The 14,358-nt window shown below is 41.9% G+C and overlaps 1 protein-coding gene across 1 annotated transcript in view; it reads left to right on the top strand.

Moving 5' to 3' along the window:
* The window catches only part of Galnt5 (polypeptide N-acetylgalactosaminyltransferase 5), a 49,812-nt gene that overhangs the window by 23,827 nt on the left and 11,627 nt on the right, over positions 1 to 14,358 (top strand). The window contains exons 2-7 of the mRNA XM_055600524.1: positions 116 to 282; positions 2,404 to 2,523; positions 9,395 to 9,530; positions 10,047 to 10,166; positions 11,194 to 11,311; positions 12,575 to 12,898. Coding sequence (XP_055456499.1) covers positions 116 to 282; positions 2,404 to 2,523; positions 9,395 to 9,530; positions 10,047 to 10,166; positions 11,194 to 11,311; positions 12,575 to 12,898 — 985 coding nt within the window. The remainder of the gene's footprint in view (positions 1 to 115; positions 283 to 2,403; positions 2,524 to 9,394; positions 9,531 to 10,046; positions 10,167 to 11,193; positions 11,312 to 12,574; positions 12,899 to 14,358) is intronic.

The following is a 14,358-nucleotide window of genomic DNA, read 5'->3' as shown; positions in this document are numbered from 1 at the left end:
GTGTGTGTGTGTGTGTGTGTGTGTGTGTGTGTGTGTGTGTGTGTGTACAGATTGTTCAGGGCTCTTTGTGATCTCGGTGACATATCTCTTGCACTGTGCTTACTCCCTGGCCCAGGTGTGCAGAGCAGCTGGTTCACAATGACCTCCCAACCACCAGCATCATCATGTGCTTTGTGGATGAGGTGTGGTCCGCGCTCCTGAGGTCTGTCCACAGCGTCCTCAACCGTTCGCCTCCTCACCTCATCAAGGAGGTGCTGCTGGTGGACGACTTCAGCACCAAAGGTAAGGAAGCATCCTTGGACTCCTCCCGAAAAGCTAAAGCTTGACAGAAGGCAATAGTAGTTTGGTTTAGAGGGTAATTTAATGTAAGTATTCACAAAGGCCAAGTTATTGTTTCTCGTGCGGGCCATAAAAATGTAAATCTATGCACTGATCATATATTGCTAATTGAAGCTAAGCTAGAGAGACAGCTTAGCAGTTAAGAGCACTGGTTGTTTTTCTAGAGGACCCAGGTTCAATTTCCAGCACTGACATGGCTGCTCAAAACTGTCTGTAACTGCAGTTCCAGGGGGATGGAACCTGCTCTTCTGGCCTCAACAGGCACTGAGTGCATGCATTACAGATGCACATACAGACAAAATACACACCAGAAATACATGTTTCAGAATATCAGTGGTCATCCTGGGGTCTGCTGTGCTGCATGCCTCAGCCATTCCCACTGTGACCAGCCTGCCTCGTAGGAGCAATCGTAATGCTGCCAAACTCCTGAGATGGTCATTTGGATGCAGAAGAGGATGAAGAAGTCATATTTTCTAGTGGACTATAGTGAGCAAAATCTACCCTGTTAATAAAAATGTTTTTTCTAGTCAGTAGCCAAAGTTAAACTCTACAGAGAGCAAAGACGCGGAAGTCTCTTGGCTGCTTCTGAAGTTAAGTGAAGAAGATCCTGTGTGCAGCCAGTTAAGCGTGGAGAAGAAACATAGACAAAGAATCAGAAAGAAAGCAGCTCCCATGCAGTCTAGAAGCAGAGCCCTTCACAGTTTTTAAGACCCCCAGTGTTTTCATTTGTTACATCGAAGACTTCTGCTCTTCGCAATACCACAGCATCTCTGCACGCAAGACATGTAACAGACCCTGTGATGCCACGATGTGAATTCCCAAAATTCCACCCACTTTTTAAAACAGCAAATGGATGGTGATGTTAACGAGACAGCCGAAACTTGATCTGTAAGCACGGTGATGTGAATACTTTCTTTGCTCTCACCACAATCACAGTGAGCGCAAACAGCAATAAGATGCCAGAAGAGAACGGAAAATGCTAACAGGTAATCTTGACAGCATACACAGACATAGTAGCCAGCTTCCAAGTCAGAAAATCCCTTTGATATGGGGCAGATCTAGGGTTTTGTGGACCCTATATCTTGTACCGTTTCAGTGTCTTCTTTAAGAAACACACACACACAACATTAGTAGGAAATAAGTTGTAAATATATTCTGGGAAAAATCGGATGTGTGACACATCCGTAATCTTAGTATCTGGGGCCAGAGGTAGGAGAATCAAGAGTTCAAGCTCAGCCTGGGTTATATAGTAAAATCAAGTAAAAAAACAAAACAAACAAAAAAAAAAACTAGAACCATTCCTACCTGGGATAGCTACAGAAGTGATTGTAAATATATCCTTGAACTTTCCTAAAATGTTTCTTAGCTGGACACCACTATAGCCGACAGAAAGGCAAAGACACTCTAAGCTGATAGCATGGAGCTGAAGCCCCAAGCCCTGTGATCAGGTCTGTGAACCAGGACTGGACCTTGTTTGGCCAGAACTGCCCTTGTGTGTGTGACAGAGACTGTAAAACTGGAAGTTACCTACACTGCAGTTCAGGCTGATTTCTTCAAGCTGTATACCAACCATCCAGGGCTGCATTCCTCTCTGTGGCGAGAACTACATGCCAGGACACTGCCCCGCAGCACAGTCACGACTAACAAGCAAGTCCTTCATCAAAAGGAAGACCTCAGCAGCCTGTCTCCTACAAATGCAGTACTCTAGTTGTTGCTCTGCCTGCTGACCCTTTCATAAGACCTTAGTAAGTCTTTCATCACAGAGAAGTGTGGGTGGGTAGGGATGGTAGCTCTTAGCAACTACAACTGCGTTGGTATCTTACAAAGTTTGAAATCTGTACACACGACTTAGGTTCTCTGTCTTGATTTTGAGAAATTGGTCAATTTAGATTATTGAACCTGCATAAAATATTTTAAATAAGATGACATCAAATAAAAATCTGGCTCAAGAGATGAAACTTGGTAACTGGAATGACATCACAGTTTTGGATTTGACATTGCAAAGACACTTCTAGTAAATCTAGTTAATTAAAGTATTTTGGGTTTGTTCTTACTCTGCTATAGACTACCTTAAAGCTAATTTGGATAAATACATGTCTCAGTTTCCAAAAGTTCGGATTCTTCGCCTCAAAGAGAGACATGGCTTGATCAGAGCACGGCTGGCAGGGGCACAGAATGCAACAGGTAAGAAACAAGAATTCAAACAAGAATTTGAAAAAAAAATAGAACCAGAAGTGTCCACATGTTCTTATATGGATTTTAATTTCATGCTTTGTCACAGACACATACACAAGGGCATGGATATATTAATTGCTTTCTCTGAGCCTTTGAAAAGGAACTCACAGAAACTATGATACCAGAACACTATACACCTAAGTTTTTGCTGGGCATTACTGAAAAAAAAAAAAAAAAAAAAAAAAAGAACAATCTCTTAGACAGGCATACTTTTGTATTGAAAAACAGCCAATACCTAAATACATTCTTATAAGATTTTCTCATTATTCCCAATATTTTTCAATTCAAGATTTTTTTTTTATTTCATGCACTTTGTTTGGTTATTTTGTCCTTTTAGTCTCCTGGTCTAGTAAACCTTACACATTGCATTGACCTACTGATGTTTCTCTTTAATATTTCAGGCAATATACTTGTACAATTCACCATGTTCTGAATTTTCACTCCTCTTGCTATGATTTGAGTGTGGTCAATATGTACAACTTGAGTGGAGGTCACCGCAGTTGCCTGTTTCTTGTTTCTTCCTACACTGTCAGGCTGCCCCACCATTGGTTTTACTAGGTTAAGATTTTGACAACCACACCTCTCCTCTGGGAGTTGGAAGGAACTTGTCAGTTAATCCTTCACTTTAGAAGATTATCCTGACGTTTACACATTTTACACAATGATGTAGCTTATGCTGCTGTCCCGTGCCTGAATAGTTTTTTAGAATGAGGGCTTACAAAACAGATTTTCTATAATTCTTTTCAGTTGCCATTTATTTGTAGTCAAGATACATCGCCCAGATCCCATCTCTTTCCCTCTTCTTTTTTTTTTCTTTTCTACCCATTTTTTCTCCCGCCCTTTCCCTTTCCCTTTCCCTTTCCCCTGCAACTCTGTTTCTGAGGCTAGTCACTTTCATTCTCTCAAGCTGGTCCCTGGGAATCGGGTATCTGCCCCCAGACACCCGAGTCCAGGGTCTGCATTCTCATCCACCACCACCCTTTGTTCCTGTAGCCACTTCATCACCACTCCACCTCTGGAAACCCTGGCATTCCCAGTCTCCACCAGCTTGGAGAAAATAAATTCACATGATGCTCAACAGAGTCTTATTTTCTTGTAACTAGACACCCAAAAGGTTCTTACCATCCCATTGGTTTGCTAAAAGAGTTTATCCCTTTGTCTGTTAGTCAGGGTTTTCTGGAGGAAAAGAACTGGTAGGCTGGATGGTTAGTAAAGGGAGGTTTCTTAGATCATCTTACACAGCACAGTCTGGGTCGTCTGACCATGACTGATGCACACAGAAGAGCCTGAGAACATAGCCTATGACAGTGAGCATTTCAATGGTCTCAGCCTGTCCCTGAATGTATAGGGAATTCCTGGAAGCTAGTTTGTTGTTGTATTACTGAATTTTCCTGGGGAGATGAAACACAGAATTTACTCACCTCTGATAAGGAGCCCAAGAAGTACAGATCCCACCAAAATCCAATTCAGTGAACCAACAAGCTGTATTAGTGTTGCTTTCATATTAACCATCACACTTTATATAGAAATTTTTTAAGTGAAAAACAAATGGATCGTGACGAAATTGGCAATGTGGTAGTAGCTAAGATTTTTTAATTTGTATTTATTCTCATTTTTTAATTAAAATATTAAGGGTTAAACTCAGGGCCTTGTGCATAATAAGTACCTGTGTTATCAACGAGTTTTGTGCCCAGTGGTAACTTTAAATTTTTACCATGTGTTCATTGGACAAAATAGTGTTTCATTGTAAACTGTTTATGCACATGTATCACTTACATTGATATTACTTGTCCCCCATCATCCTCACCTGACAGACTGTGTTTGAAAAATTAAATGTCTCTCCAAGCTTAATTTCCATAGTCAAATAAATCTATGAATAATGCAAAAAATATGAGTTAAGAAATACTTTAGAAAAGAAACTTAGCAGCTGGCATGTGGCTAAAAAATATTCACATGTGCGAATGTTTGAGTGCAGATATGAGCTTGACACTTTAAAAGCAAAGAGGGAGTTCGTAGGTGCTGATGAGAATGGACCGAAAAGGAGAGTGGTAAGAGGTTCATTTGGAGGAAAAGACAAAAATAAAACTTCTGTGTGCCAAGTAAGGAATATTGGGAAACCATCGAAGGTCAGTGAATAAAGAGCTAAATTGTCTGATTTGCATTTTAAAAGCCCAGGCTGGCCTCCATATAGAAAATGGATCTCAGGGAGGTGTGAGAAAAGGAGAATTCAGTGAGAAGGCTATTACAGTTGTCCCAGACTAGGGAGGGACAAGGGCAGCTGGAAACACAGTCAGATTCATGATTTACGCTGGGCATGAAAGCTACAGGATGCACCATCACATAAGACATGATATACGATCAGGGAATGAGGGGAAGCTAAAACAAATCCTTGAACTGGAATCAGAGCAACTTGATGGCTGATGGGGCCATAACTGGAAGAGTAGGTCTGGGACTGCAGTGAGTTTTATTTTTCTTCTAACAGCCCGTGTTGACTTTAAAATTAGACACCCAAGTGCAGAAACGTAATAAATACAGAATGGAAACCACGCTACTTATCAAGGATATTTCTCCCAAGATGCACAGAGGACAAAGTTTGCTGGCAATGACCTGCCACGCAGCCCAACGGTTAGACGGCAGTGTGGGAGGGAGGCTCTCTTCAGGTGAACTTGGTTACAAGTGGCAGTTGGTTGCAGGTCTTGCCATAAAATACGGTCTGTGGGTTTACCAAATCCAGATGCAGAAGTCTTACATTTGTGTCTAACATTCGATCCCTTTGAGCACCGACCATGTGGTAAATGCCAAAGCCTTTGATAATGGCTTCTGTTAAGGACTAGACTTCACGTCACAGGGCTGCTATATGGGTAAGTGCATATGTAATCACAGAAGAGATTTCATCAAATAGCATATGCAGTGCATTCTGTCTTTCTGTCTATGTTACCGATCAGCCCCAGCAAACTCACTGAGTCTTAATTGCTCACTGCTTTTTGTTAAAAAAATCTGCCCAAGGAACCTAAAGAGGACACTTTCGTCACCTCTTAAGATTTGTAGGACCACCCCATTGTAAATCAGAGTAAACAAGTTTCTTTAAGATAACATTTTTAAAATGATATAGAAAACCACACACCCATTTTAACACTTAAAATAATTGTATATGTACATACATGTGTACAACCAGGCCTCCAACTTACGATATTTGAAAAAAAATGCATCTGTGCTACACATACAGAGACTGGGTTATCTTGTTGCTCTCCCCCCCAATAACTCAGTATCACAACTATTTACATAAAATTTGGTAGCATAAGTCACGTGGAGATGGTTGAAAGTCTTCAGAAAACACTAACTATTATATATAAGTAAACAACGTCAGCACCTGAGAATGCTGAGATAAAGGATCCTGGAACCCATGTCTTGTGGGTATTAAGGGATGACTGTACATAATAAATTCCTAACCTCTTTATCAAATTGCTATAAAGATTCAGAACACATATTTCTACTTTATGATCCCATCTCTTGTGTAATGCAGGGTTTGAGAGCAGTGCTCTGGGCAGTGTGATTGAAAGGCCAATGTCTGAGAGCTTGAAGAAAAGCAGAAAGGTTGGGTCGGTAGCATCCCCACTAAGGATGCCTCCTGGTTCTGGAAATGAGCCTGACACCTGTGCTAAGTTTTGTCAAGAACATACATCAGGGATTGGCCTTGAATGGACCTACTTGGCCTATTGAATGTACCTTTCTCATTATCCTGAGTTCTCCATCTCTGTGAGCAGTCTTGACTTGGCTACTGCAAGAAGTCTAAAGACTCCTTGAAAACCAGAGAAGAGCAAGCACTTAAACAGAAATGGTCTCAGAGATGCTTTAGCCGACAATGAGCTAAAAACTGAGAAACTGAATCCAGTGTCTGTATAGCTATGCCAGCTCCGGCCTCATCTTATTCACCTAATGGGATTCAAAGAAAAAACATGCCGCTGACATGATGAGGCTGGACAGTCAAGGGCACAGCAATAAAATTAAAACTATTTTTTTTCTTGAAGGCTTAATTAGCTGTTTTTGAAATCTGCAAGGATCATCCACCAAATAATCTATAGCTAGCCCGTCCTAGCATTAATAATGCCTATTGTGCCCTCAAAATTCAGGTTGTCTGAGTCCAAAGTACATAAAAAGATTAAGCCAATCGGCTGCTGACTGAAGAGTTTGAAAGGCCCAACCGGGATGTCAACACTGTATGGGCGGGAGAGAGAACAGCAATAGATTACTAAGAATTATTCACCAAAGAAAGTTATGCCTTACAGCAGGGAAGCTTCTCAGTGAGAGTCGAGGGTCAGATTCTCAAATGCTCCACGACAGGTCACTTAGAAAAACCTTGACCTTGCCGTGAGCATTCATACAGACTCAGTTAATTAACGTCAAGGAACTCCCAGGGAGAAACATCTAACTCTTGGCCTACTCCAAAGTCTCCCGGAAAGTGTCAGTGGGCATTATTGTATACATTTCCATAGTCTGTTGCTGCTGCAGATTTAAAGTGGGTTTCCTCAGTGTCCCTTAAAAGCCATTCAGTAAAATGAAACGGTAAGCCATCTCCATGTGCCTCAAGAAACTATAAACTCAACACTAGCACTAACTACTTAATGATGCAAGAGTCCACACACCGGGCAGAGTGCCATCGCCACAAAGAAGCTAAAGGTACTCGGCACACCGAATAACTTGAGGTTGGCCATTTTTATTCTATTATTATTATTTTTTTTATTGCTGCTCTTGTTCATAAAGCTCGTCTCCAGACAATCCAGCATCACCAGTAACACAAGTCTAGAAAACAGAAAAATCATGCCAGGTTACAACCAAGGTTGGGTTAAGTTATTCTAAACTTGAGTTTAAACAATTCATCAAAAATATTAATAATAATATAGGATTACTAGCCGCTTGTTAAAAGACTGATTATTGAAAGGTAGATCTTAGAAATATACCACAGGTTAAAACTCAAAGGACAAAAGTTATTTGTGAATATCTATGGTCGTCTCTCCCATTTCCTCGTGCCTCTCAGCTTCTCTGCATCAGCATGGTAGCACAATTCCACAGATGATCCCACCACAATTAGAAACACTACCAGGAGCCAGCTACCCAGGGAGCTCCTCATTTTCTGAGACTTTATTTTAAAATAAAATATCTGAAAGCAGAGCAGCGGCATCCACACATAGAAGATTCTCCACTCTCCCAAATAAAGCAATATAAAATTCCAAAATACATTTTAGGCAGGTGCTACTTCCCTCAGGGCCTGGCACCAAGTGAATGAGAATATTAACGAGGTACAATGTGGGCCAGGTGGGGAATGAATGCAGATTTGGCGCCCCATCCTGAGCTATGTAACGAACTGTTTCATAATATTACATGGCACCCTAGGTAAATTACCTTGGAAAGCTACTCTAGCTATTTGTTCCTCCAAGTTTTATCTTGTAAGTAGGAATTAAAATAGGTCTGTACTTCAGATTTGTGGGAAGGAACTGATAAGGCTATCAGGTAGAACACAGAACTTCGTGGTAAGAGTTGATAAGACGTGGTGAGACACGCTAACTCTGCAGACAGGTAGACTGGTCAGTGAAAACAGTAATCAGAATGAAGGGAATGAACCTCAACTGCAGAATTATCTCTACCAGAATGGCCTGTGGGCATGTCTTTCCAGCATTTTTTAAATTATTTTTTAATTCATTACAGTTACTCACTTTGTATCCCACCTGTAGCACCCTCCCTCATTCTCGCCTAATCCCACCCTTCCTCCCTCATCTCCTCCCATACCCCTCTCCAAGTCCACTGATAGGGGAGGTCCTCCTCCCCTTCCATATGACCCTGGCCTATCAAGTCTCATCAAGACTGGCTGCATTGTCTTCCATCTGTGGCCTGGTAAGGCTGCTTTCCCCTCAAGGGGAGGGTGATCAAAGAGCCAGCCTCTGTGCTCATGTCAGAGACAGTCCCTGTTCCCATTACTAGGGAACCCACTTGGAGACTGAGCTGCTGTGCGCTGCATCTGTGCAGGTTATCTCCATGCATGGTCCTTGGTTGGAGTATCAGTCTCAGAAAAGACCCCTGCACCCAGATTTTTCGGTTCTGTTGCTCTCCTTGTGGCTCTCCTGTCCCCTCCAGGTCTTTCTATCTCCTCCTTCTTTGATAAGATTCCCTGCACTCTGCCCAAAGTTTGGCTATCAATCTCAGCATTTGCTTTGATATGCTGGTGGATAGAGTCTTTCAGAGTCCCTCTGTGGTAGGCTCCTGTCCTGTTTCCTATTTTCTCCCTCTTCCAATATCCATCCCTTTTGCCTTTCTGAGTGAAGGAGAGCCAGGGCCCTCCTTCTTGCTTAGCTTCTTTAGGTGTACAGATTTTAATATGTTTATCCCATGTTAATTTAAATTAATGAGGAATGTGGGAGGATCCATCCCATTTTGGATGGTGCTACACCTAGCCACCAGTTCAAGTTGCTTAGGAAAGCAAGCTGAGCAGACCTTAGCTTTCACCCATGGCAGGCTGTGGTTACATTTTTTCAAACCAAATCAACCCTTTCTTCCCCAAGGCGATCTAGTCATCATTTTATCAGAGCAACAGAGAAGCAACCTAATTTCAGTAGCTTATCATTTCTTTCTAAATATGAGTGATGTTTACCACAGAACCTCTATACCTGAAATGTCTCCATATCATTAGAAAAAGAAATTCTGGGAGCCAGGAACTCAGTGAGAAAAGAAGACACCTGTGTTCACAGTCATACACTTTTAAGAATGAAGTATACACACTCACTGTATCATACCATACTTTTCAATAATTTATTTTTTTACTCTGCAGGTGATGTGTTAACATTCCTAGACTCTCATGTGGAATGTAATGTGGGCTGGTTGGAGCCCCTTCTGGAAAGAGTTTATTTAAATAGAAAGAAAGTGGCCTGTCCAGTAATTGAAGTCATCAATGACAAGGACATGAGGTAACACTACCACATCCTGACACTGGAGAGCAGCAGAGAGTGCTGGTCCTCAATGAGCTATGTTAGAACCTAAGAAGCAGGACCAATATGACCAAATAGGTGAAAACACGTGACAGATATCTTGGGCTCAGAGCCTACCAATTGAGTAACCTATTTGGCCAATACATCAATTTACCTGCTAATAAATCTAACTATTCATCCCCTTTGACAATCAGTTGAACTCCCAAATAATTTATTTTTCTCAAGTTTTTAGTTATACCATTTATGGAAAGTCTATATGCTTTTATAAGTTATTGTTTCTTCCTCTAAAATGGCCATTATGAACTGAAGGATGAATATAAGTTGAAACAAGTCTTCCCTGAGCTGATGTTAAGGGGTCTGGTGTAGAATCACATGTGTCAGCAACTGTCTCACACCTGAGTTGGTCATGAAGCTGTGCTCAGGAAGTCAGTAGAGCCATGAATAGTCTCAGCTAAGCATTTGCAGTTTCATTGATTTTCTTTTGTCCTGAATTAGTTACATGACAGTGGACAACTTCCAAAGAGGTGTCTTCACCTGGCCCATGAACTTTGGCTGGAGAACAATTCCTCCAGATGTTGTTGCAAAAAATGGGATTAAAGAAACTGACATAATAAGGTAAGTGTGTGAAACTGAACGCATGACTCCTAAGCCCCTTTGTAAAGGCAGAAAATACATTTAAGAAAAGTTACACTCTATCAATCTGAAAACCAGCAAGAATTATTGGTGTGTACGAGACATGATGGTACACATCTATAATCTCAGTACTAAGGAAGCAGGAGGGTGGCAAGTTTAAGAATAGCCTGGGTACAATAGTAAGCCCCACCCCTCTTTATACACACACACACACACACACACACACACACACACAAATACATACATATATAGCTCTATTCAAGACTTTATCAAAGAAAGGAAAGTCTCCTAAGAAGTTGGTTTGCTATCCCCCACCCTTAAATTAAATTTGAAATATACCAAATTTAGCTCTGACACAGAGAAAGCCATAATAACCCTGAAGTTACTCCAACCAAGGACCATGCATGGAGATAACCTAGAACACCTGAACAGATGTAGCCCGTGGAAGCTCAGTGTCCAAGTGGGTTCCCTAGTAGGGGGAACAGGGACTGTCTCTGACATGAACTCAGTGGCTGGCTCTTTGATCACCTCCCCCTGAAGGGGAGAGAAGCCTTACCAGGCCATAGAGGAAGACTGTGCAGCCAGTCCTGATGAGACCTGATAGGCTAGGATCAGATGGAGCGAGGGAAACACTTCCCCTATCAGTGGACTAGGGGAGGGACACGGGAGGAGAAGAGAGAGGGAAGGTGGAATTGGGAGGGGATGAGGGAGGCGGCTACAGCTGGGATACAAAATGAATACATTGTAATTAATAAAAATTAATTAATTAAAATTTTTTTAAAAGGAAGTATGATTCCTAGTCCCACCCATGTCTTCACTGACCCTTATCAGATTCAGCTCCCATGAACCAGGAACTCCTTACTAAAGCCAGGCTGCTGACTCCTTCCTAAAACCTCTCCATACCCATCCAGAAAGGCTTCCAAACTTCCACACTGACACACAGAGTGATTTACTCTGGATGCTTAGTTGCCACAGGTTAAAAGTTTAATCCAATCATTTGTTTCTGTAGGTGCCCAGTCATGGCAGGTGGATTATTTTCCATTGACAAAAGTTACTTTTATGAACTTGGAACTTATGACCCTGGCCTTGATGTTTGGGGTGGAGAAAATATGGAGCTGTCATTCAAGGTACCCATTACTAAGTGTTTCTTCTTAGTTTCTGTTTTATAATTAAAGGCTTATCATTCTAGGGACAGATGAGATTATTCAGTTGCTAAATAGATTAGCACATAAGCATGAGGATCTGAGTTTAGAGCCCATGGAGAAAGCCAAATGCAGGATTGTAATATGCCTATAACTGCAGCTGAATCAGTGAGCTCCACATTTCAGTTTCAGGGAAAGAAACCATCTCAACAATTAAGGTGGAGAGCACCTGAGAGCATCTTATGTTAACCTCTGACCTCCACCTACATATGAAAACAAGCATGACCACGTAGGAGCACAAACACACAAATAAGAATTGATGATTCTCAAGCAGCTTCACTGTACTAATGCAATCACATTTATGACTGCCACTGAGAAGTCTGTAGATTGAGTGTCTCATTTCCCAGACTTAATTTGGAAGAATCAATCACTGTTGTGCAGCTATTGGAATTACTCTTTCACAACGGTGTTACTTTATCTAATCATGGGGGAATTACTTTCTTTTTTCTACATAAAAGCTACAGGATTCACACTTGATACAAATTACTCTGGGATCCATACTTAATACAAATCACCCTGGGATTTTCTGTGACATACAGTGACTCTTTTGGAATAGCTCTCTAATACATTAGAAGCAGTGGGAATATTTGCAGTGGGTAATCTTGAGAATACAAATGACAAAGAATCCCTCGAGTGCTGGGCGCCAGCAAGCCAAGTATGTGGTACAGCATCTTCAGAGCCTACAGGCAATGGCTTAGATCATCATGGACTCATGCCCAGGAGGGCCTTAGCAAGAACAATAAAACCTGACTAGCAGCCTTCCTGTGGGCCTGGGACGTCTACGTTCAAATGGGTGGAACTCTGGAGGTCCTGATCTCCACAAGCATGCAGGTCGAAGAGGAATGGGAACAGATGGATAGCCATCACCTCTCCCTGATTCAACCTAGAGAGGAACACAGTGACATGTTTTACATATTGGGGTTCTGTAAAGAGTTCTATGGAAAAGAGATAAAGAGAATTTCACATAGTGGTTAGGGAGGGAAAATAGTCTACTTCATTGATCATAAAGTGCTCCATCATGCACAAAATTAAATAAACCTGCTGAGTTTTTGTTTGTTTGTTTTTTCTGTGAAAGTTGGATGTAGTACTTAGCAAGGGAGGCATGTCTCCAGGTGGTACCATTGTTAACTGCTTGTGATTTGTGAACCACCATTTGATAGAGGGTGCTTTTCGCTGCTTTATTCCCAGGTCTGGATGTGCGGTGGGGAAATCGAGATCGTTCCCTGTTCCAGGGTGGGCCACATCTTCAGAAACGACAATCCGTACTCCTTCCCCAAAGACCGTATGAAGACGGTGGAACGGAACCTGGTTCGGGTGGCCGAGGTCTGGCTGGATGAGTACAAGGAAGTCTTCTACGGCCATGGGGATCACCTCATAGACCAAGGGTTAGATGTGGGCAACCTCACCCAGCAAAGGGAGCTGCGGGAGAAGCTGAAATGCAAGAGTTTCAAGTGGTACTTGGACAATGTCTTTCCTGACTTGAAGGCTCCCGTTGTGAGAGCTGGTGGTGTGGTAAGTTAACGTGGCCGTTTGTAAAAACAACAGAAACTCCTTCAAACTTGCTGAGGAAAAAAAAAAGGGGGGGTTATTATGCTTTAAGCAACAGGCATGATGCCCCTAAGACAAAGCGTAGGCAAGAGTTGTTAGAGATGGATCTGAGGAAGTCTATCATAAGGTAATGCTGGCTGATAACTAAATATCCTCTACCGACACTGCGCAGAGGAAAGCCCGCAGTACTGCGGGAGGTAGGCTTCTCTTCCCTTGGAATTTGACCTTGAATGGAGAGCCATGATAATAAAAATACAGAGCACGATGGCTCCCGTGAAGGAACAGGACAAGAGTGCTGACTCCTTTTAGATGGATGCTGTCAAGAAATCCCCTGAGGATTGGAAGGGAGGTCTGAGAAACAGTGCCCACTCATCTCTGAGAGTGAGAGGCGGAGGTTCAACTTGATAGTCTGGGACAAAGCCTTGACTCCTCCACAGGGGCCCACTCTTATATTCGTGTTTAGACTCTTTTTATTTTTTACTCTCTTTTCATATTTATTTATAAATATCCCCAGTGTTCTTTTTGTTCTTTGGAGGGGTCAGAAAGTTCTCTAACTTGACTGTCAGCATGTCTGCCTTTTCAGAACGCGGGTCTTTGGCTCTTCTTAAGAAACAGATATATAAACTAGCTCCTCTCCCAGCTTGCCAGATCCACAAGCAACGAAGACTTAGTAAAAACAATGATGTTGTCTTACTAGGAAATCTGAGGAGGGTATTAACAACAGGAAAGCAGTCTGAATATTTGTTCTGGTTTTCTAAAATTTAACCAAAAAATACATGTGACCTGGTTTGTTCATAACAGAGTGTTGTGAAAAGTTCACAAGAGTACATCAGGATTTGGCATAGGTCAAAGCAGCTATCAGCTCCTTTAGATAAATAAATACAAACATCAAACATGACTTACATGTTTAAATTCTACCCTCCAAACAAGGATACCATAGGTTCGATACACTTCCTAGCAGCAGCACTACTAAACTTTAGCCACCAGAGGGTGCAAGCAAACTACTTTTTGAATCCTCTATAACGTTGCCGCTGATCTTTGAAAAAAACTCCTCACATCACATGCCAACACCATAATGTATCAAAATGCTGTGCATTCATTTCAAAGCAGTTCACCAGACTCTCTTCTTCTATTTCCATTCTCTTTGCTGTCTTATGCATGTAAATATTAATGAAGATGTCATTTGCTCTCTTCTAGTAACAGTGCTATTACCATTTTAAAGAACGGAGATTTCAGCCAGACACAGTGGCACTCCTCGGGGAGGCAGAATTAGGCTAATCTCTGTGAATTCAAGTCCGGGTCCAGCCTGGTCTACAAAGAGAGTCCAGGACAGCCAAGTCTACACAGGGAAACCCTGTCTCAAAATATTAATAATAATAATGATGATGATGAGAGAGAGAGAGAGAGAAGGAAGGAGGGAGGGA

This window comes from Psammomys obesus, unplaced genomic scaffold (assembly GCF_907164565.1).
Source record: "Psammomys obesus unplaced genomic scaffold, mPsaObe1.curated_primary_1811, whole genome shotgun sequence".
NCBI classification, from domain to species: domain Eukaryota; kingdom Metazoa; phylum Chordata; class Mammalia; order Rodentia; family Muridae; genus Psammomys; species Psammomys obesus.
Note: the sequence above shows the minus strand (reverse complement) of the source record. Positions and strands in the feature narration are given on the sequence as shown.